The sequence below is a fragment of the Mus pahari genome, chromosome 5 (genome assembly GCF_900095145.1).
Source record: "Mus pahari chromosome 5, PAHARI_EIJ_v1.1, whole genome shotgun sequence".
NCBI lineage: Eukaryota > Metazoa > Chordata > Mammalia > Rodentia > Muridae > Mus > Mus pahari.
Window position 1 is genome coordinate 104,189,731 of NC_034594.1, and position 22,804 is coordinate 104,212,534.

Here is a 22,804-nt window from a genome sequence, read left to right on the forward strand (position 1 = left end):
GGGGAAATCAACCCCAGGGGCAAGCAGCCATGATTTTTCTACTAACTGAACAGCGAATTCATATCTTCCTGCTTTTTGAGGCTGTGCTTTCAGTCTGAAAATGGCTGAAGAACTTAGAAATGTCCCCTCAAATTGTTTCACCTTCTGGCTCCAATGACATGGAGTAGTAAGTGACTCACTTGTAGTTTCAACTTATACTGAGCTAAGGACCTGGCATTTTTAACAAATAAGGCAGAATCCTCTCATCAAGACAACCAGAGCTAGCAGTATGCCACATGTATTACCTGTAGAACCCACAGACCTAAGTTCCAACATAAACAGTACGGAGACTCTTGATGTGGGTCAGTCACTGAAATGGTGCCGAAAATCAAACTTGTAGTTTTCGCGGGCAGAAGACACACAAGCTGTTGGTTGACAAGGATGATATTCTGGGGCTCTGATAGAAAATTTATGAAAATTGGAAATGTGATCAAGTGTGGAGTCTTATACAACACGCCCATAAATAAAGGAAGTTGTGCTCTGGAGGAAAAACTTCTGGAAGAAGAAATTAACAAAAACACAATTTCATGGGCAAGAGAACAGTGGATTCTATGGGCCAGAAAGTGGGCAACCTTTCAGGATAAGTCTTGGCTTCCCTGTTCCATAAAACACTAGAGCGCCCAGGGCTCNTCTTCTCAAGGAGAAGATAGGAATGTTTCTCTTATTCCCTAAAGGTGGAGCACAGAGAGTGTGTCCCTCTTAGAGAGGGCTAGCTTTACTCTCGGTGAGCTGCTTCTCTCTCTCTCTCTCTCTCTCTCTCTCTCTCTCTCTCTTTTAGATATTTCCTTCATTTACATTTCAAATGCTATCCCCTTTCCTAGTTTCCTCTCTGAAAGTCCCCTCTACCCTTCCCCCTCCCTGCTCCCTGGCCCTGGCATTCCCCTGTACAGGGGCATATAATCTTCGCAAGACCAAACTCCTCTTCTCCCATTGATGGCTGACTAGGCCCCCCTGTGCTACATATGCAGCTAGAGACATGAGCTCTGGGGGGTACTGATTAGTTCATAGTGTTCCTCCTATAGAGTTGCAGATCCCTTCAGCTCCTCGGGTACTTTCTTAACTCCTTCATTGGAGGCCATGTGTTCCATCCAATAGATGACTGTGAGCAACCACTTCTGTATTTACCATGCACTGGCATAGCCTCACAAGAGATAGCTATATCAGGGTCGTGCCAGTAAAATCTTGCTGGCATATGCAATAGTGTCTGGGTTTGGTGGTTTTTTATGGGATGGATCCAGGGCAGTCTCTGGATGGTCCTTCTTTCCATCTCAGCTCCAAACTTTGTCTCTGTAACTCCTTTCATTTGCCCAGTAGAGAGTAGTTTTGACTCCTGCTTGAGTGGCAGAGTCCCCACAGTATTGGCGCCCCATATGGAAAACTTGAAGGCCAGCATCACAGTAGCTTCTTATGTATTCTTTGAATGCCCAGAGGAATTTTCCACAGGTGGATGTGACCTCTACATCTGTCTTCTATGTTCTATGGAGTATATAAGAGCAGGCATTGCTGGAGACACTCCTGCAGTACCTAAACAGTACTCTGCTTCCAGCTCTGGGACCTGAGAGGCAGCAGAGGGGTTAGAATAAACGACAGTTCACTTTATTTTTATTAGACCTCAGAGTATGAATAAAAGTCCTGGGAATGATTTCAGTGTTTTTTACTGTCTGACTAAGGTATGAAATAAATTTGCTTACTGGAGTGGATCGTTTCAATGACACTATATCATTCTAAAGAATCTCTTCTTCCTACAGCTTTGCTCATTGAGCAAATCCATTTAATAATGGTTTGTTTGAATTAATTATGGTTAATAACAATACAGCTAATAAGTTTTCATTTATTATTCATTACCCACTCATTATTTCCTGTGTGCGTGTACATTTTCCACTGTAATTTACTTTCATCAGAGTATGACATACTCCGCAGTGTTGAACAACACCCTAGGATCGATGGTAGAATGCATTCCCCTCCCCAACCATTTCCTATTCTATACCCCATTTCCCATAAACCCAACCTCTATTTCAACTGGTGTCTCATGTCTTTCTCTTGGCTGTGTAAGAATAATTCACCTAGCTCATCAATAGAGAGATGAGATGCAAGCAGTAAGCACCCAGACTTTCTCACTCCATCCTGTGCCACTAATTGTATCTTACCGGTTTCTTGTCTACCTGTACTCTGCCTTCATAATCACATGAACGAACATGCACAGGTACTCTTACTTCTCCGTTCTTTCTATTGTTTCCCTCTTAATTCTAAATAAAATAGTTTTTAGATATTCATGTGTTTGTTTTTTTTGTTTATTAGTTATAATTCATCTATTAATTAATATCCATCAAAGCAATAATGCTTGACTCCTGTTTCCAGGACCTTCATGACATTCTTCTCCATGGGGTATTCTGCCAGTAACATATATTTATACTTTTGATTAAAATTTTTTGGGAACTTTGTCTTAAACAATTTGAACTGTTATAATAAAAGAAATGTCATGATGCAGTGACCAAAAATTAGAGCATACTTTTCATAGTCTTAAAGAGTAGGTATCTCAAGCTAACAGTCTGCTCAGGGTAGAATAAGGGGATTCTTCCTAATTTTTTGATGAACTTCTTGCTGTATCTTCACATGGCAATGAATAGGGATAGGGAACAAGACTTCTCATGTCAGGAGTCTAGTCCTCTTGTGAGGACTTCATTCATATAAACTACTCACATCCTAAAGACCACACCTTCAAGTACTATCACTTTGAAAGATACGATTTCTACATGTGGGAAGCATAAACTGGCCATCTAAAGTGCATTCGTAATTTGCCTCATTACAAAATGCTTCAAGAAACAATGTACATACAGTAGGATTATTTGGAGTTATAGCTCAAAGTTGCAATGCCCACTGTGGTAGGGAAGGCATGGGCCCAGAGCTGGAGATCACTGACCATCTGATCATCCCCACCATCAGAAAGCGGAGAGCTGGAAGCTGATGCTTAAACTCATATCCTCATTTTTATTCCGTCTGAACTCTCAGCCCACCGAAGACTGCTGCCTACAGTCAGGGTCGGTCTTCTATGTCAATAAATGTAATCTAGAGTTTCCCTCCCAAGCATGGTTAAAGATATGTTTTGATAGTGATTCTAGATCTCATGAAGTTGACAACCAGTACTTGCCATCACACATAGCATCCTTCTTTGCTGTTTCATTGAGACTCTCGGAACCCTTGATTCAGTTCATCAGGGCCTCAGGCTCCTGCCTCTCATTTTCGATGCCCAAACTTTACCATAACTGCATCTTTTCCCTACCTACCTGGACCAATAGTTTAGAGCACACCATCTCTGAACAAGACTGCCTCTTCCATTCTCTGCACTGCTTCCTAAGTTTTTAAATTATGAAAATGTTTTTCATGTTTAGATTTATCAGGTAAGGTCCAATGTCAGCAGCATTCTCTTTCTCCTTAGATGACATCTTTTTTTTTTCCTTCCTTTTTCCCTTACCATGATTAGTTCCTAACACGAGTCTTTAAATTTGATGTATACTGGTGTTTGCATGTTGGTCATTTGTGGCTCCTAGAGAATTTTTATTCTGAATTACCATCCTGTGATTTTATGAAGCTCTGGTCTATATCTCCATGATAATCTTATCTCTTGTTTTTGTTTTTGTTTGTTTTTTTTTCTATTGAAAGTCTATTAATTGTTAGACTTGCTATGCGATTTTTTTCCTACAATGATATTTTTCTCAAGTGCTTGGTCTCCAGGTAGTTTGGGCTTTACTCTTTATTATTGAAGCCCTTCCATTGAGCATTACACTGAACTGATGTCAGAAATAAGTGTGAGAGCACAGGCAAAGCACGTAGCAACACATTGTTCTGACACTAACATCATTCCTTTAAACTACATGACACATTTAGACTTTATGTGAACTTTATAGATGGAAATTTCACATCTGCATGGTAAAGTGCCACTCTGTCTCCCTTGTTTTAGAAGACAAATGTTCCTTTCAACTCTCAGTATTCAGAAGCATGAAAGCAATCAAAGAAAGAAAAAAAATGTTGTTTATCAGAACTTTATTTCTTCCAAGTGATTGACTAAATAATTCCATTCCCAGTTGTACACGTTAACTTAATTTTCAGTGGAATAACAGCTCTCACATCGTTCTATGCTTAGTGACAGCTACTATGCATATTTGTTATCTGTGGTTTGCAGTGTCATGTGTCTCTTCCACCTCCATGTTCTATGGAAAACATAGGGACTATTTAAATATTCCAAATGTTTAATGATCAGAGAACCTCAACATTTTATGGGAACTTTAATGGCTTTTCCTTCTCGTGTATCCATACCTAGCTCTACATCTTCATCTTCTTTTTGTAGCACATCAATAATTTCATATCTTACCTAAAAAAGTTTCTTACTAAAAATACTAAAAAAATGTTTTTACTTGTTTATTATGAAAAATATCAAGTATCATTTGAACTGAACCTGGTAGATTGACAATTGACATTTGCCTTTCTTTAATTTTAAGAACCACATCCTTTTTCCTTGCTGTATTGAAAAATATATTGGTTTCTGAATCAAATGAACTAGAGTTTACTTGAGCTCTGCCTCTGTTCATGACCTCCTATGTAAGGGGCAGCACTTCCTTGAGTCTTTCTTCCATTATCCATAAAAGATACATTTTGTGTGTGTGTGTGTGTGTGTGTGTGTGTGTGTGTGTGTGTGTGTGTGTGTATGAAATCCTACAGTTCTAAGTCAATCTATTTCTATTCCCTAGTATGTTGACAGAGTCTCTTTGTTTTGACAGATGTCCAGAGTCTACACGGCCAGAAACTGTGAGACCTTGTTTCCTCCCATGCAAGAAAGACTGCCTTGTGACTGCTTTCAGCGAGTGGACACCATGCCCACGGCCCTGCCAGCCAGGTAAGTGCTGGCTGCTCTTATCTTGCTTTCCTCTCTAACCATTTGATTTATCTCCCACCATATAATATATGGGAGATTGTGCAGTGTGAGCACCCTTCTCATTCATCTAAGTGTTAGCTTGACAATAAATAAGTAAAGGAGTATAAATAAAGTCCTGCATATGAAGTTCTAGCTTCAGGACTTGGAAAAAACATATTCAGATATGCTATGTCATGATTTCACTGGTACACATTCTAAGAATACACATGACCTACTGACCTACTGACATGATCTTGAAGTCCTTCAAATAGTCGCAACATATTGACTGTCCTTATCACTCTTTTAGTTTAAACATTTGTTCCTATGGGATTTCTACTGAAGTGTCATTACCACCCCAGAGCTGCTATGTGAGCTTGACTCAGATCCACATACTTAATAACACAGAGCTTAATCTCAGTGTTTCAACTGGTAATTAGAATAACCGTGTAGAAAAATAGGAGCAAATGTGCCAATAAGCCTTGATCAAGCACAGACATTAGAAATGTAAGATTTGTATTTGTTTGTTTGTTTGTTTGTTTTCTGGTGATGATTTAGGTACCTGGGTATTATCTAGGATGATGAAGATCCGAGTCTCTGTTGAACATATCAGCTTAAGTCTTTTCCTCAGACTTAGCTCAGTTTCCTGATGAGCTGTATCATAGTCTGAAGTTTGGTCTCAGTCTGAAGTTCAGAGTTAACAACCTGTTCTTTTACAGTAGTTTCACACCCTGAGTTCTGGTCCCTGAGACTTTATTCCCACCACAGTAAGAGAAGGAAATTAGAACAAATGCATGAACGTAAAAGAACTAGCCATGGTGCCCTGAGAAGATAGATTGTCTCCCAACCACTCATGGTCATGATGGTGATACTTGACACACAGCACTAGACTTCCTCTACTGCTGGACCAGCTACCTAGAAGGAGGAACTGTTCAGTTGTGCATAGAAATCTTGTATGACACTGAGCACTTTGTTTCCCCTAGAAAGTCACAGCCACATTTGTCTGGGTTTCCTCCTTCTTTGCCTCATCTACAGCAACATTTCATTAAGGTGATAAGGTAGGGCCACCATTGCCATAGATCTGATGGGCAAAGGGGTCATGTCAGCTCTTGAAGACCTTCTTACGTATACTCCCAAGTTGTTGGCTACTGCCATCAGTGACTTATATTATAGATAAGGCACCTACATATGGAGTTTTATATCTGTGCTGCTCACCTTTTGAGCATTACCACAGAGTTAATATAATAGCTCCGCTTAAGGGCAGAATCGGGAATAAAAATATTGAATAAAAAGGAAAGTAGAGGATTATATATCTGATCTTTGGGAGAAGAAAAATGCTAATCTCTTACAGGAACACTCCTCCATTTATTTTCTGGAATGAGGATCTAAAGTAGATGAATCAGGTAAAGAGGGTTTGGAATAGCCAGGAAAGACAGTGGGACAGAAGGCTCCATTCTGATCCATGCTACAGGCAACATTGAGAAAACTAACTTGAAGATTTACTAGAAATATAGAATGCTGTGGGTCATCTAAGGGAGCTGCCATTTGCAATCCAGGTTAGTTTAGTGGAGCCAGTCAACCCTGATGAACAGGGGTCACTTCAGCTACTGCTTCTATGTGTAGTCTACAGGCAATAAAATTTGCCTTGATTTTCAAGAGTCCTTTTCTAACTGTGGCTGAAGGTTCAATTACCACAGCTTGTAATGTGAGCATTCTTGGGGCAACTTTAAATTTTACTCCAATTTCCAGAGATTCAATACATTATTTAAATGCTAGGCATTACTGTGATTATAATTTCTAAGCCCCCATGCCATCTTTTTGCCTCCAACTCTTCAAGCCTAGATAAGTCCTTTCACAGTTTTGAAGTCAGGGCCCTAAAAGAATAAAGATTCAGATTTTTAGATTTTTTTCCCCAGCTTTCTCTTTACTCTCGTGTTTAACCCAATACCTAGAACATGATCTTAAATAAGTATGGGAAAATTAGAGGACACTAAGAGATGGGTGTTGTTGTTTGGTTTGTTTTTTGTTTTGTTTTGTTTTTGTAAAGAAATGGTCTTTTTAAGCTTGTTGTTCTCAAATGCTGTTGCCTGCAAGCATAGTGAAATGCATATCACTGGATTTATGCATAAGAATTTTGGTCCAGTTGCTGTGGAAAGGGGCCAGATGTTTGCAATTGTATGAAGTTTAAGGTGATTGATCCCTTGCCTGTATTCCAACACCTGGTCTCAAAGTCCTTGAACACCCTCTGCTGTCACAGTCAAGTATAGGTCTTTTCTGCCTCAGTTTCTTCACTTGTAAAATGAATTTAGTAATTCCACTCACCATAAGGAAATAAGCTTACATCACCACCTCACACACAGTAGACATTAGATAGGTGACCAGGACTGTTGGCACCTATCCTGTGGGAGATTGACACTGTAAAGAGATGCTCAAGTGAGTTTGAGTCCAAGTGGTGGATTTTCTGTCCTTCAAGAAGTGCTTTGGGGGAATGGAACTTCAGAGTAATACATTTCAAACCTGAAACTGAAGACAAATCCCCCAAAGATCTTTTTAAATGCAGATTCTAATTAATCAGATTTAGATCTGGATTGTGTCTCTGGGTTGCTTCTGCCTCAGCCCCCAACTGTTTCCTATACACTGGGTACAAAATTCTCAGTAAAGTGGAATTAACAATTTCTTGGTAAAAAAAAAAAATGTCACCTTCAAAGTAAAAAGTGAGTTCATGGATTTGGTCCAGACCAGCAGGTAAATAAATGGTCAAGTGAGGTGGCAGTGGGGTTGAGTGGAGTTTGCCCCTCCCTACTCAGGCACATCCCAGGAGGAGGACAGACTGGAGTAACTCCTAACTTCAGGACACATGCAATTATGGCTCTAGGTTGAGCCATCAAAGATGCAGGGTATCTATCGATAGGATGTCTGTATTCCTTTGTGTCTGTATGACTTTGTGATGGAATCCCTGGAGAATCTGTAGGAAAAAGTCAGTTCCTGCATTCAATTATCAGAGATTGTGGCTTAATATATCTGTGGTATCACTGAGAAATCACTAGATTATGTTGAATCTCCATTCTAAACCTTCCAGAAAAGGCACGGTGGTTCTGAAGCCCTGAACATTAGCAGTGATTTGTATCTTAGCGATGAGTGAGCTGTGTCAGGGTTTATTTTTGTCCTGGTTGGGATTACGAGCTAAATCCCTTAGTCTAAAAGGTATTTTCAAGCCATGAACAATCTCTGGCTAGTAGCCAAACAGATTTCTTTTCTACGTCTTTCTTATCTAAGCCTGTCCTTAAAGCATTAATAATCGCCCCATATCCTTCCTACGCAAATCAAAGTTCTATCGGGGCTCAGCCCTCTTGCGGCCTCTCTAATTTTTAAGCCCCTGTCATAAATTAATCAAATGCTTAAGAAGCTTTTTCCTGTCACTTCCCTGGCTATATTCTCTATTCTTCCTTCAGTCTCTAAAGCAAATGCCTGCCAGAAAGCACCTGATGTTGGCTTACTAATGACAACTTCTTGCAGGCTTTTTCACCCTTGTGGAATTTCCTCAGTGAGCTCCTGTCTGAGGATCACCTCAGGCCACCTTGGGGTGAATCTCCTCCGGTTAAAGAGTCAATTACAGCATGGAAACTCCCCATAGAAAATTTTGCAAAGTATCTTCACATTCATTTTTAAGTCTACCAGAAGAGAACATTGTTAATTTCTTGTTGCAATAATCAATAAAATAAGTCAATGTTGTCATTATGATCTTACTTCATGGAAATTCTCCTGCCTCAGCTCTGGAATGCTAGATATACAAACAAGTGTTACCACACCTGGCATTGTTTTCTTTAAAGTCAATGGAACTGTTCCTACAAGATTTCTATCAGGCTGCCTTGTGTGGGACTTATTTTGTATTTTCAACATTTAATTAGTATATGAAAATTTAGACACAGACATTTATAACTTAATAAAATGTTAAGTGTCCTGTATTAATAATTAATACAAAATACCCCATGACCACACAGACTAGTAATCACACCATGAGGCAGTCTGGCTTTGTCTAAACTTCCCAATTTCATCTCTTCCCCTGAATGCACTAATTGAAATATTTCCCAGATGTATAGACCACTTTATGGAAAAGAAGGATATGGAGGAGATAAAGTTATTAGTCTGGAGAATGAAGTGAAGCATACACAAAGCATATCATCTATAACTTCCAGGAAACCTTGAAGTTAGTAATTAATTATTTTTCAATCTCCTAATTAAAGGCCAAGGGAGAGCCTCCTGCTTTCATCTCCAGGAGTGAGCTGGATGGCAGAGCCATGGTAATGGGAAGGCCTGCAGCTGCAAGCTGTGCTGAGAGTCAGCAGGAAACTTCATTTGATGGTTTCCATTCTCTCCTGTGTCAGCCAAGTGAGCCAAGTCCAGAGTTTGTAGATTCAAAGACTGTGGTTTAAAAACAACAACAACAAAAAAACAAACAAACAAACAAACATCAACACCCCACTCTCATCAATGAACAGATCATGGAAAAAGAAACAAAATAGAGACACAGTGAAACTAACATAAGTTATAAAACAATGGATTCAATGGATATCTATAGAATATTTTAGCCCAAAACAAAAGGATATACCTTTTTCTCAACACCTCACTGTATCTTCTCCAGAATTTACCATATAATTGGTCACAAAACAGGCCTCCACAGGTAGAAAAATAGTGAAATTATCCCATGCATCCTATCAGATCATTACGGACTAAGGCTGGTTTTCAAAAACAACAAAAATAATAGAAAGCCCACATACACATGGAAGCTGAATAACTAGTAGATTTGATGGTGCCAGGCTGGTATCAGCTTGATTTCTCCATACTATATGACTTGGAAGGTGATATCTTCAGCAATTGGGTCTTAGCATCAAGTTCTAGGGAGTAACCAAGAACAGTGACAATAATCTGTACTAAGAGGCTACTTCGATCATTGGCCTTTGAGCCATGTTGTCTAGGAGAAGATTTCCTTCATTTTAATGTGAGTTCAAACTCTTTCTCCATGTGTGTACATATGTATTTTAGGGACCTTCTACAGCAGTAGGTTCTCATTAGACTTTTCCAAAGTTCTGTAGGGTTCGTTGCTTCTCCCCGTATTATCTTCCCTACCTGTTCTTCCACACCCACCCACACCACCATTCTTCCTGCACCATCATTCTCTACTCTACCTTCATACTAACTGTGTCCCATTGCACTTGTACTCAAGCGCCCCCTCTGGCCTCCTGACTTCCATAGTTGCTCTGATTACTATACATATTCAAAGATTCAATGATACTATCATGAATTCTTGCATTAAACTTCCTGCTTTAAACTTTGACCTGAAATTGCAAGTTACTTGAAACCTGCTGTATTTCAATTTCCTCTTTAAGGTGAAAAAACCCTAGTGCCTGTTTCATAAAAGTGGTATAAGAAGGCTGCGATGTATAGAAGCATGCTGGCTCATGAATACATATTATGGTTATTATTATTATTATTATTATTATTATTATTATTATTATTATTATACAATGATCATCATCATGACAATCACAGGTACTTTTGTCACCAGGATACCCTTAAATCTTTTCTAGTCTGAGATTATGACATTTGTTTCTGTGCCTCTATTTTCCATAGACAGACAAACAGCAGAGAGCAAGGGTTTTCAGTTCTCCAGTGGCTGGTCTGTGATGGGTGTTATGATTTGTAGATTAACTGTTCTTTTCTAGAAGCTTCATCTTTTGAAAGCTTGACCCACTATGGGTATGGCTATTTTGGGAGATAGTAAAAACTGTGGGACTGGTCTTTGCTGGAAAAGTAGTTCACTGCGTGTTTTCGCGGTCAGGGGTATCTCTTGATCAACTTTGTTCTTCCCATCTTTCCCTGCTGTGATGCTCACCCCACAGCAAGCACAGACACAGAACCCTCCAAAATTTGTGATCCAAAACCTTTCCCCTTCTAAATTGTTGTGTCAGGTTTTGTCACTGTGATAACAAGCCCAACACAGTGGGCCTTCAGTAATTAAGAGATGAATGTATTAATGAATTTCAGGTCATTTCTTCAATCGTTCTCCTTCTTGAAATTTTGCTTCCACAGATTATTTGTCAAATTCAGATTGGTTAAGGCGGGTCATTTTGAATGACTAAAGTTAAGATTTTCCAGGTAGGAATTTGACATTCTCCCTACTCAAAGCATACAGGCATAAACCTTCCATTTGAGGCCTGCCATCTTCCCTCCTCTTCCCTTCTCTCTACAGAACCATTCAAGCCTTTATCCATTTGAGCAGTGGATAATAAAATAATAATTTATTCCCAAATAATTATGGGTGTGATGTGCTTGAGTAATCAAGATCTTGAATCCAGAACACTGGCCTCAATATAATGTTGAAGGCAACTGTTTTTCTTAATAAACAAAACCCACAGCCAAGTTATTACCCTTGTGAAATCTGAATAATATTTTCTCTTCCATAGAGTCTTGGGGTTTTTCCCCCTAGAAATCAATTGAGATGTGTTGTTCTTGTGTGTCTCTCAATTCAGCCCTGATATACAGAGTCCCGTGCTCTCCATGGCTGCCACTGTATGGTCCTACTGCTCAATAAATATCCTTATAATTTACTGGGAGGGATGACAAACTCTTGAGCTTGTGGAAATTCCAATTCTTAGTCAACCTCCTGCCAAACCATGGAGGTCTTACATGGAATTCTCCCAACTCATACTGAGTACTAGCTAGTAAATGAAATTTTACAGGTTAAATTTTGCTTAAACTGTTTTTGTGCTATGAGATTTTCCTGAAATTATGACATCTCTCCTTTTCTATGAAAATTTAACTCATCAAATACAATATGTGTGTAATATACACATCTGTGTATACATGTATATGTGTTTGTATGATTATGTATATGTACATATAAGAAGATGAAAAAGTGGATTATGTAGAAAGATCTTTACATAATAATTTATATATATATATATATATATATATATATATATATATATATGCATTCCCTTAGACTCTCCTGACCATTTTGTCTGAATAAGCAGAAGCAGGGTTTAGAATGAGACCTCTTGCTCATGGCTCAGAATTCTCTATCCTACAGAGGTAGTGTTCACCCAGGAAGCACTTCAAAAGGAAGCACTCACTCCTATTATAGACTCCTTTCTGTCATCCCCTTTCTTGCTTTTCTTCCTAAAATAAAGACTCTTATGTAATTATGAACATTAGGAGTCTTGAATCATCAGCCAAATTCTTCCTTTCCTCTTTTACTAGTCCCAAGAAGTAAATATAAGCTTTATTAGCAGATGAGAGACTCAGACTCAGAAGATGAGAAACTGTACTAGGTGTCTCAGTGTGTTCTAGGTCATGCATAGCAGGCATCTTTGGTGCTAGAGTCATGTTTAATTGCTTAGCTCATCTTGTTAAGAATTTAAGTCCTGGTACTTGAGTAGAAGATGCTGCACCTTTATAGATTGTACATTATTCTCTCTCTCTCAGTGCTGTAGGTTATGTATCCCACAATGAGGTAATAGTACCCATGTCCCTGAATGATAGAGAGTACAATTTCCTTAGGTTCAATAGAAGACTTAGGAGGTTCTCTTTGGAAGTTAAGAGTAATGTAACAACAACAACAAAAAAAAACCCACAAAAAACAACAACAACAACAACAACAAAAAAACCACAAGCCTGCTCCTTCTCTGGTTAGAATGTATGTGTGTGTGTGTGTGTGTGTGTGTTTTGCGGGGGAGGTTGGGGGTGTAATACAGGCATGCATTTGAGTACAGATGTGTGCATATGTCTGTGGAGACCAATCTAGGATTCTTAGATCCCATCCATCTTGTGTTTCTGAAACAAGGTCCCTCCGTGACTTGGAGCTCTCTATGTACGTCAGGCTGACTGACCAGCAAGCCCTGGAGGTCTCTTGCCTTCTCCTCAGTACTAGGCTTGCAAGTGTATACCATAAGTACTTGTTTTTTTTCTAAATGTTCTGGGAGTAAAAGTTAATTCCCATGGAGGTTCCACACATTGCTTTCATATGCTGTCCCATAGCTGTCAGGATGCTCAGTGACAAAAGAAAGTATTTTGTTACTCTTCACTCTGTATGTAAAGAAACATTCTCCTCCAGAGAGCAGTGGTGGACACAAAATCCCCAAAGGGATACATTTCAACTCAGAGTCCTAGTGCTTGCCCAGTGTCTTACAGTTTAGGATGGGAAACTAAATATTTTACTCCTAGGAAATCATGGGGCTTTGCATCATCCCACTGTTGTTTATCGAGTTCATAAAAGCTATAATTTACTGATGTGAGCAAGATTATTTAATTCCTTTTTGATTTTCTTTAAAATTGTATTTTTCCATATATTCATGGGGTAAAGCATGACATTTTGATAAATGTCTATATGGTAGAATGCTTCAATATATTAGTTAACATATCTATCACCTTACTGATTATACTTAATAATGTGTATTTCAAAATGCTATGAAAAGAGTTTTAAATGTTTTCATTAACCTATTTAATTCTTTTCCCAACCTTATGTGGGAGTACTGTTATTACTTCATTTACTGTGTAAGTAAATAGAAAGGTAGACATAAAGCCCCAGTTTGCAAAGCTAAGATGTATCAAAAGCACTTGGAACCCTAAGACTGTAAGTGCTTACATAGCCATAAACATTTGGTTTCCAGACACTGAACCTATAGGCTTCAGGGCTGTAGATTAGGTATGCCAGCCCGAGCACAGTTTCCTTAGGGACAATGAAAGTCTTGAGTTAGGGAGGTGTTCTTTGGAAGTCAATAGTAGCATAATAGAAAATACCAAGCTCCCTCTCTGCTTAGAATGTTTTTTTTTGCCACTACCCTACCCAAATAACGTCAGGCTGTGAACTCTTTTCCACATAGCCTGCCCTGATCCTTCCACTAGAAATAACCATCCTTTTTCTCCTAGGTCCTATCATTCACCTGTCTGTATGGCTGCTTGCCTTGGAGCTCCCAGACAAGGTGCTTGTTAGCCTCTGTGATCTACTATTGATTGTTCATTGCAATTCTCACTACCTAGCATATCTAGTCAAGATAGAGGATAGATTAGAACTTAGCATCCCCATGGTAAATGTAGACATATGCCAGCTGTACAAAAACTGCCAAAGTAGTCCTAGCAAACTATGAAAGGAGGCCTACAGTCCTTCCATATCTTTTTCCATTGGGGTCCTTGGGCTCAATTCAATGGTTGGCTGTGAGTGTCTGCATCTGTCTTAATCAGATGTTGGCAGAGCCTCTTGGAGGACAGCCCTACTGGGCTCCTGTCTCCAAGCAGTTCTTAGCATCAGCAGTAGTGTCTGGGCTAGAGGAGTGAGGTATGAGTGGGTGGGTGGGTGGGTAGATGAGTACCCTCAAAGAGGCAAAGGGCATGGGAGGGGGCTTGCAGAGGGGAGACTGGGAAGGAGGTCAACATTTGAAATATAACTAAATAAAACAATCAATTAAAAAACAAAAAAGGAGGCAGACACCCACAAGCAAACTTTGCTCATAAGGATATGCAAGAAAATTCTGTTTAATGCTAGCCACAACATGATATGGACCTAGAGAATCCGATTCTTTGTTTTCCTAGTAAACACAGATAAGAAAGAAATATGTTCCATATTGTCTATGTATTATTTTACTTATTCATTATTTCCTATGTCCACCATCTCTATATTATCCATTGTAATGAAAGTATAAGTCTATCTCGCACAAGCAATGCTTAGTCTACTGCTAATTCTTCCAGGCCATTCCCCACTGAATCTCATCTTTCAGCAGGACTTATGACCTGAGATACAAGCTGTTGTTTTCAGTAATATGGCCTAATGAAATACAATGCAATTTGTAATAGGGGCTTCTTGTTTGATAAGATTCAACTCTCAAAATGTCAATTGGAAAGTTATAGTCACGTGCATTCTTTGTAATAATGAATAACCCCAATGTAAAGGTTAAAACAATCGAATGTGGTCCTTAAGTTTACTCTCAAGGATGCCCAGCTCAGAACAATACAGCTGTTTGTTTCTACCCTAGGAAATTGTGATTATGAAATTAGAACTAGACCCCCAATATCTGAATTTTTAGACAAACTTCGTCAGTGATTCTAGGATACACTGAAATTTGAAAAACACTGTGTTGGAGTAATAATTTAATCATTAATCAGAATTTTTAAAGAGACAAAATTTCCACTTACAATTATAATTCTTACAATCAAATCAATCCAGTTTGTAGGAACCAAAATCATTAAAGTTTTGTTAGGAAAAAAGTGGGTCTTGATTTGAAGTTATAGCCTGACACCCGATGTCTTTAGAAGTTATAAAACAAGATATATCTTGGTGTTTTGGAAATGGAAATGCAGGTAAATAGTGAGCTTTTGTGTGGAGTCATCATATTTGCTCTGTTCTCTAACTTTCTACACTGTCATAATCTGGAAAGACCACCCACCTCTCACTCAACTGCAACAGAGACATCTCTTAGATACATTATTGCAGCATTCAGGACCATAGATGAGCTTTGGTCTAAGGTTCAGGCAAGATTCTTCAAGATGCTCAAGCTTATCTTAGAAAGAACCTCTTCTCCCAGTTACCAAGAGAAAGAAACTTGTCATCCAGTTGCTATTTTCATACTGGTATGTCAGTTCTTACGAGCATCTTGGAGTAGTACCTCTAATAACATCATCCCTTAGAGAGGGAGGAAGCAGGTATGCCCAAGGCAGCAGGTAGTGATGCTAGGCATGTCCTCAGATGGGTTTTGGTGGTTCAGACTAGATTCTCCATGATGCTCAAACTTAGTTTTGGAGTGATCCCCTTCTCCCAACTATCCACCTGTTCTGTGTGGTAATCTAGGTGAAAAGTATCAGACTTTGAACACAAAAGCCAGCTATTTTTCATTATACAGCCTCCAGTAAGGAAGAGAGCCATCGTAAATTAAATAGAAATACAGAAAAGATAAATGAAGCCCCAGAGAGGATGGAGACCAAAGAATTCTTCAAGTGGAATAGGAACTGAGAACAGAAAAGCCACTAGCCATGAGCATCCCCTGGGTCAGGTAGATGGTGTATTTCAAACAGATGAATACACATTCTCTGTGCCTTTGAATTTCTACCCAAATGCCTCAGCTAAGATTCCTATCTGTTTCTGTCATAAGAAGTGTTGTTTTACAAACACAAACCAGCATACCAAGCAAAACTAAAGCAAGTAAAAAAACCAAACAAACAAAATCAATATGTGTGAATTTGGTGGATGGAGTTTCAGTTCAACCTGGAGCCCACATCCTGCCTCCTTTTTTTGTATCTAAACATTGCTTTAAAGCCCTATTAATTTTCTTCACTGAAAAGCCAAGCTACATTACCATCTGTAAGTTCTGCAGTATTCATAGATATTCAGAATGATTTACTGGTAATACAGGATGCAGAAATGTGACTTTTTTCAAATCAATTTCCTTTTTTCTTTCAACATGCTTTTACTGTGGGATTGTTTCATTCTCATACCTGTTCAACCCTCTGTGGATGATACAATATGATTCTTATTTGTATATAGAAGTAGTTGCTTTTCAGAAACCAAGAAACCCATGTTAATTAGTATTGTATTTTTAGACTTCCAATGTACTTCCAATGAACAAATATAATAAATTAGTTTTGAGTTAGCTAGAATACTACATTTATTAAATATTTTGCAAATGAAAAGAATAAATTATTTTCTACTTCCTTGGCTTTGGTCCCGTTTTAATTTGATTCTAAATTAAAATGTAGTTTCCAGAGAGTTTGCCTCAGTGAATCGGCTAATACAACGGGGGAGTTTATAAACTATTTTCATTGTTGCTACTCTAAGAAAGCCCAGCACTAGATGGGTGAGCTAAATGTTGTGATTTTAACATGTCAATTTGAAATTTCAGATTTTATAAAACAATCAAGTAAGTTATATAATATAATAAGTCAATGAGATTAAATTCATATTCAAAACTTAAGTTAATTTCTCATGTTTTAAGACCAACAATTTGCAAATGTTCCTTAATAAAAAAAATATCAGCTGAACATTCTGTAAACATCTTCATGTTGCAACAAACTCAAGCTTCTACATAAAGATAGATTAGATGGTGTATTTAAATGGCAGGTTTTACTTCAGTGATAAGAAATAACCTATCCCCACAGAAGTATGTCAGATGTTATGGGAGAGCTATCATTTAATCTTTCCAAGTTAAGTTTAATTTACTGATACCTAATTTCTGTTATTATGATTTCACTTTGAGACCTTACAGATAATAAACCTATAAATGATGGCGATACACATGGCCACAGGTCCGTTTGGGAGTGTGTGTAATGCTAACTTCCAAAAGATGTATATTTATTTCATGCAATACCTACTGATGAATTACACTGGCTTTTGACTGTATTTAATCTAATTATACCCTGTCTCAGACATCCTTCTGATTTGTTCAGGTACAGTAGAAAGCACTTGAACTAATTCATCCCTAGCAGATTTTTGGTGGCCTCCTGGTATTACTACTGCCAAACTGCTTTAGTTAAATGCTGTCACAGGCCTTATTTGTAACATAGATGTAAAATGTACTATTTGTGAGACTATACCCAGAAGATGCTTCTATCCCATGCAAATAGACTAGAGCACTAATAGCTGTTTGGGAGAATTTACTCCATGGTCTCTACAATCTGTTTCCTCTCTCTGGGTGTAGAATCACAAACCTCAAGAAATAAGGGTTTTAAAAATAAGATATTTAGAAGTTTGCATGCTCCTATGTGACTTAAAGAGAGAAAAGTGGGCTTTTAATTTAAAAAAAAGTCCAAAACAAGTCAGTTTACTAGTTACATATTAAATTAAGTTTCATAGATTAGGAATCAGACTGATATGTGGCCAATGTAGTCATATTTCTTCTTGGACTGTGAGGAGCTCTGCCTTTTCTACACTCTGTCTTGCCATTTCAAGAGAATTAGGCCAAACAGAGAATGGAAATCAACTGATTCCCAATTTTGCATTTACTGTCATAGTGTACAAGGGACAACTGGAATCTCTCCTGGAACAAACACTTCTCTGTGCATATCAGAATATGTACAACTTCTAAGTGGATAGTTCACCCAGAAAAGGGAAAGTAAGAAACCAGCCATATGTGTTTAGTTCTCTCTCCTGGAGTCACTACGTCAATGCTACACAGACCTCCTAAAGGAGAGATTGGAAGAATTTAGGGACTGAAAAGTCTAAGCTTGTGGGGTTTCCTCTGTGTTGAAGAGATCACTATTTGGAGGCCCCTATGTGCTACCACATATGAACCTACACCCTGCCCTGCCAGCTCTTTTCCTCTTAGCCCTTGCTATCATCCTTTCTACCATGCTTCTCCACCTATTTCAGATTTGCACATGCTTCCCCTTCCCTCACCCTGTGCATTGGAGCCTTTTCATCCACATCTTGCTCTGCTCCAATGTCATCACCTCCAACGGACTCTGACCCTCTCTGACTTCAGCATTTCCTCCTCCTTCTCTTTTTCTTGATCACTAGATGACTCTTGAGTTATGGGAGCTATTTGGCTTTACAGCTGCATATAACTATTTTCAATCACTAAAAGATGTACTTCAGATCTTGAATTCTGGTCTTTTCCTGAACTAGTGACATGTGACCTCATGACCTCCCACAAAGCAAGCAGAAACACTGAACCTGAACTCCTTACCAGCTGTGTGACCTGGAGAGGATATGATTAATGTTAAATGTGCTCTGTTGCTGAGCTATGATGTAAAGTAGCCTTAGAGCAACGAATGTCTTTGACAGCATTTGTAGCCTAGGAAGGGGTTGACAGTGTGCAAAGTTGTGCAACATCTCTGCTATCTTCCATATAGTACTTGCTATTATCCTGACCTGAATATGAGCTCTCAATTGTGGTATTCTGAACAGTAACTGCCAAAGTCAGTGCCTGAATTTTTATTGAGTGAATATAATACAACAATGCATTATGAATTCAGGAAATCTTTATGTTGAACTTAATATATACCACTTTTATGATAATTGCTATTTGCATGAAAGTGAATACTATAAGGACTCTTTAAAGAAATAGATTTCTAATTAAAAGAAAAGGGAATATAAATGCATGTTTCTTTGTATGTGGAAGAAGCATAGACATGTATGGTAAGATACTGGTATCTTACCATAACTACACCATTGAGGATGATATACCAGCTTTGGTATATCAAGTCACTGGGCAAACATTGGGCTTAGAAACATCACACAGCAGACTATGTGTATGAGTATAGCAACTGGTTTTGCTAAATGGTAGCATAGTTGAAACAGTGGTAGACAGTTTAGGAGCCAAGAATACATAGCACATATGAAGCACCGATAAGCGAAATGTTCAGATAGGCAGTAGGCAGCTGGACAAAATATTTATGTTAATCAGAGGAATTTCAACATTACCTTAAATTCTTTTGAAGCAGTTTAAATTAAGCATAGGTGTAGTAAAAACACATTTGGTACTTTTTAAATTCCTGCATAGAAAATTTGAAAGCCACTCAACTAGGAGGACAAGAAATGAGGAGCATTTGTTTTCTTGAGTAGTACATGCGTCTCTCAGCAAACCAAACAAATAAGCATACGCAGCATCATTTAATAGCATGTCCTCAAGACCTGATGACCATAGCTCAGCATTATTTAATAACATGTCCTCATCACCTGATGACCATAACTCAGCATCTTTTAATGGTGCATCCTCATGACCCAGAGCCCATTCGGAATGCTGCTGGGTCAATAGTGCTGCAAATCCACATTACTTGGTAACTAGGCAAACACTCTTATCTGATTAAAGGATTTTATTGCTGAGAGAAATAACAAGAGTGAGGAAGAGTCAGAAGTCCAAGGGAGCAACCTCTTCTATCTTCCATGCCAGTCTGCTTCCAGTTAGAAAAGTAGTTGTAGGCAGCCATGGAATTTTCTGTCTGCACTTGTGAAGACCTATGAGTAGTTTGCTGGGTCCCATGCAGATGAAAATGTGGATGCTATTGCTCAAAAGTGACTAGTATTTTAAGACTGAAGCCTCAGAGCTTTTATCCACTGGCGGTCTGAGCAGATCATGTGCCTAGGATGCTGGAGACAGTCCTTACTAATTCTTTCTAGTATCTGGGAACCATGAAGAATAGGTTTGTTATTGTGTTGGAATGAAATTCTTCTTGACTGATTTGAGAACAAATAAGGATTGGAGAAAATGCTCCCTTTGAGGACTGATACAAGGCAGAGCCTCTCATAGGCTTCCTGGCTACAGACCCTCGCACCACTTACCTGGACGCTACTCAGATACAAAATCCCCATTTCTTGACAAATTAAATTGAGAGGATTTTCAAGTTGTTGTAAGTAGGCTCACATAAAGAGCACGGTAAATGGCTGACATTGGGGTTAAATTTCTTTTTGTTTTAAAGGTCATGTTTTCTATCCTAAATATCATAGTTAGCTTTAACTATCAGCTTGACACAGTTCAAAATCACATGGGGGAAAGAACCTCAAATAAGGAATAGCCCAGATCAGACTGGCCTGTGGCTCTATTTGTAAGGCATTTTTCTTTATTTTTTTATTATTTTCTTTATTTACATTACAAATGCTATCCCAAAAGTTCCCTATACCCCACCCCCCGCCCCTGTTCCCCTAACCACCCACTCCCACTACTTGGCTCAGGCCTTCCCTTGTGCTGGATCATATAAAGTTTGTAAGACCAAGGGGTGTAAGACATTTTTCTTAATTGATAAATGATATAGGGAGACCTTACCAACTGTGTGTAGTGCTATTCCCATACAGGGCTTATAGACTGGATTAGATAGCTAGATAAGTATGTCAGAGAAGCCAGCCAGTAAGCACTATTCATCCATGGTTACTGCTGAAAGCTTCTGTTGTGAGTTCCTGTCTTGGTTATTTCCATGATGGGCTATAACTTGTAAGCCATGACAACCGAATGAACCCCTTCCTACCCTGGTTAGTTTTGGTCAGTGTTTTATCACAGAAAACAAACAAGAAAAAAATAAACCCGAGGACACTGAACTTTCTTAAATACATAAAATCATATTATTACAAAACAATAGGAGTAGGTAAGCAGAATTTCTTAATTGTAATATAAATTTAAAATTATTATTTCATCTTTTCATTTTAAGATCTTTTCATCTACATAAAATGTATAAAGGCATTACTTGGTCCTTTTCTCTGAAATCTTCATATTCAAGTCTTTAATTAATCTTTATACATGAGATTGGTTAGGAATTTATCCAAGTAGTCATACAGGTTTCCATTCCATCTCTTCCGAAATCTGACTCATGGCCTTTATGCCTAATGTTGTTTCTGCTTTGAATTTTCTTTTCCTATAAGTTCCATCTGCCAAGGCTCACCCTCATCTTGATCAGGGGTTCTAAGGAACGGGTTTTTAAAAGCTGATAAACAAATCACTCGAAGTCAAATCATGGGTCTAAACTGACAGGCCATGTTCTGCTCTAGATGGCTCCTTAGTCGGCTCTCTGCAGATAGCTCCTAGCTCTGTAGTCTGCTTCGGAGAGCTGTTGCTCCAGACAACTCTCTCTGGTTGAGTCAACTCATTTTGCCCGAGACAGCTCTCTATTGCTAGAAACAATTTCTACATGCTCTCTGGATAGCTCATGGGTTTTCCAATCCAGGTCAGAGAAGCTGCTAGAAAAAAATTCTTGGACTTACTACTCTAGTCGGGAATCATGTTAGAAAAATTCTAAAGGTGGTTCTTGGTGTTTTCAGTCAAAATCAGAAAACCAGAAAAAGAAAAAAATCTAAAAGTTCTATGTTCACTCTTCAGACAACCTTCTCTAGATAGTTGCTAGAAAACATTCTAAAAGAGCTGTGTTAGCCCTCCAAGCAGGTCTTGGGATTTCTGAAATCCCATTAGAAAAAAAAAAAATCTAAAGGGGCTATGCAATATTCTAATAGAGCTATGTTTACTCTCCATGGATTTTTCTGACCAAAATCAGACATCCTGTTCGAAAAACTCTTTAAAAGCTATGTTCATTCTCCAGAGAGATCTCTAGACAGCTTATCTCTTGCTGGAAAAAAATCTTAAAAAATATCATGACAAGCCATTTCAGTTTCAAGCTATAGAAGTTGCCATAAAGAACTAATATACTTTCAATAAACATTTACAAATTTTCATAATGGTCTTGTTTATATAGTGCATTTATTCTAAAATTCTTTACTTTTTACTTTCTATTATAAATTGCATCTATTAACTTTTACTTTTAGTAGCTTGTTAATTATATTTATATAGGCCATTGGTGTTTAGACATAGATCTAGAAACTTCACTAAAGTCTGTATATTAGCAAAATTGTATCAATATTATATTGAAATATTAATATAAACAGGAAAACTTACTTTGTAGAACAATAAAAATGTCATGCATTCTTTAAAAAAAATTGCTATCATTCTCTGCTAACTCATTTCATGGAGACCAAAGCCCACTTTTTAATTTAGATATTGATTTAGTCATTTACTCCACATTCCCTTTGACCATCCCATGAATCAACATTCCAAGACCTTAGCCCCTTGACTCTTACGAAAAGGATAGCAAGTACATTTATTTTTAAAAATTATTTTATTAGATATTTTCTTCATTTACATTTCAAATACTATCAGAAATGTCCCCTATACCCTCCCAACACCCTGCTCCCCTGCCCACCCACTCCCACTTCTTGGCCCTGGCATTCCCCTGTATGGGGCATATAAAGTTTGCAAGACCAGGGGGCATCTCTTCCCAACGATGACTGACTAGGCCATCTTCTGCTATATATACGAGCTTTGGGGGTACTGATTAGTTCATATTGTTGTTTCATCTATAGGGTTGCAAACCCCTTCAGTTCCTTGGGTAATTTCT

General features: G+C 38.3%; 1 protein-coding gene across 1 annotated transcript in view; it reads left to right on the forward strand.

The window, feature by feature from the left end:
* Thsd7b (thrombospondin type 1 domain containing 7B) overlaps positions 1-22,804 on the forward strand; it is an 872,787-nt gene that overhangs the window by 460,028 nt on the left and 389,955 nt on the right. Inside the window, exon 9 of the mRNA XM_021198560.2 lies at positions 4,815-4,930. Coding sequence (XP_021054219.1) covers positions 4,815-4,930 — 116 coding nt within the window. The remainder of the gene's footprint in view (positions 1-4,814; positions 4,931-22,804) is intronic.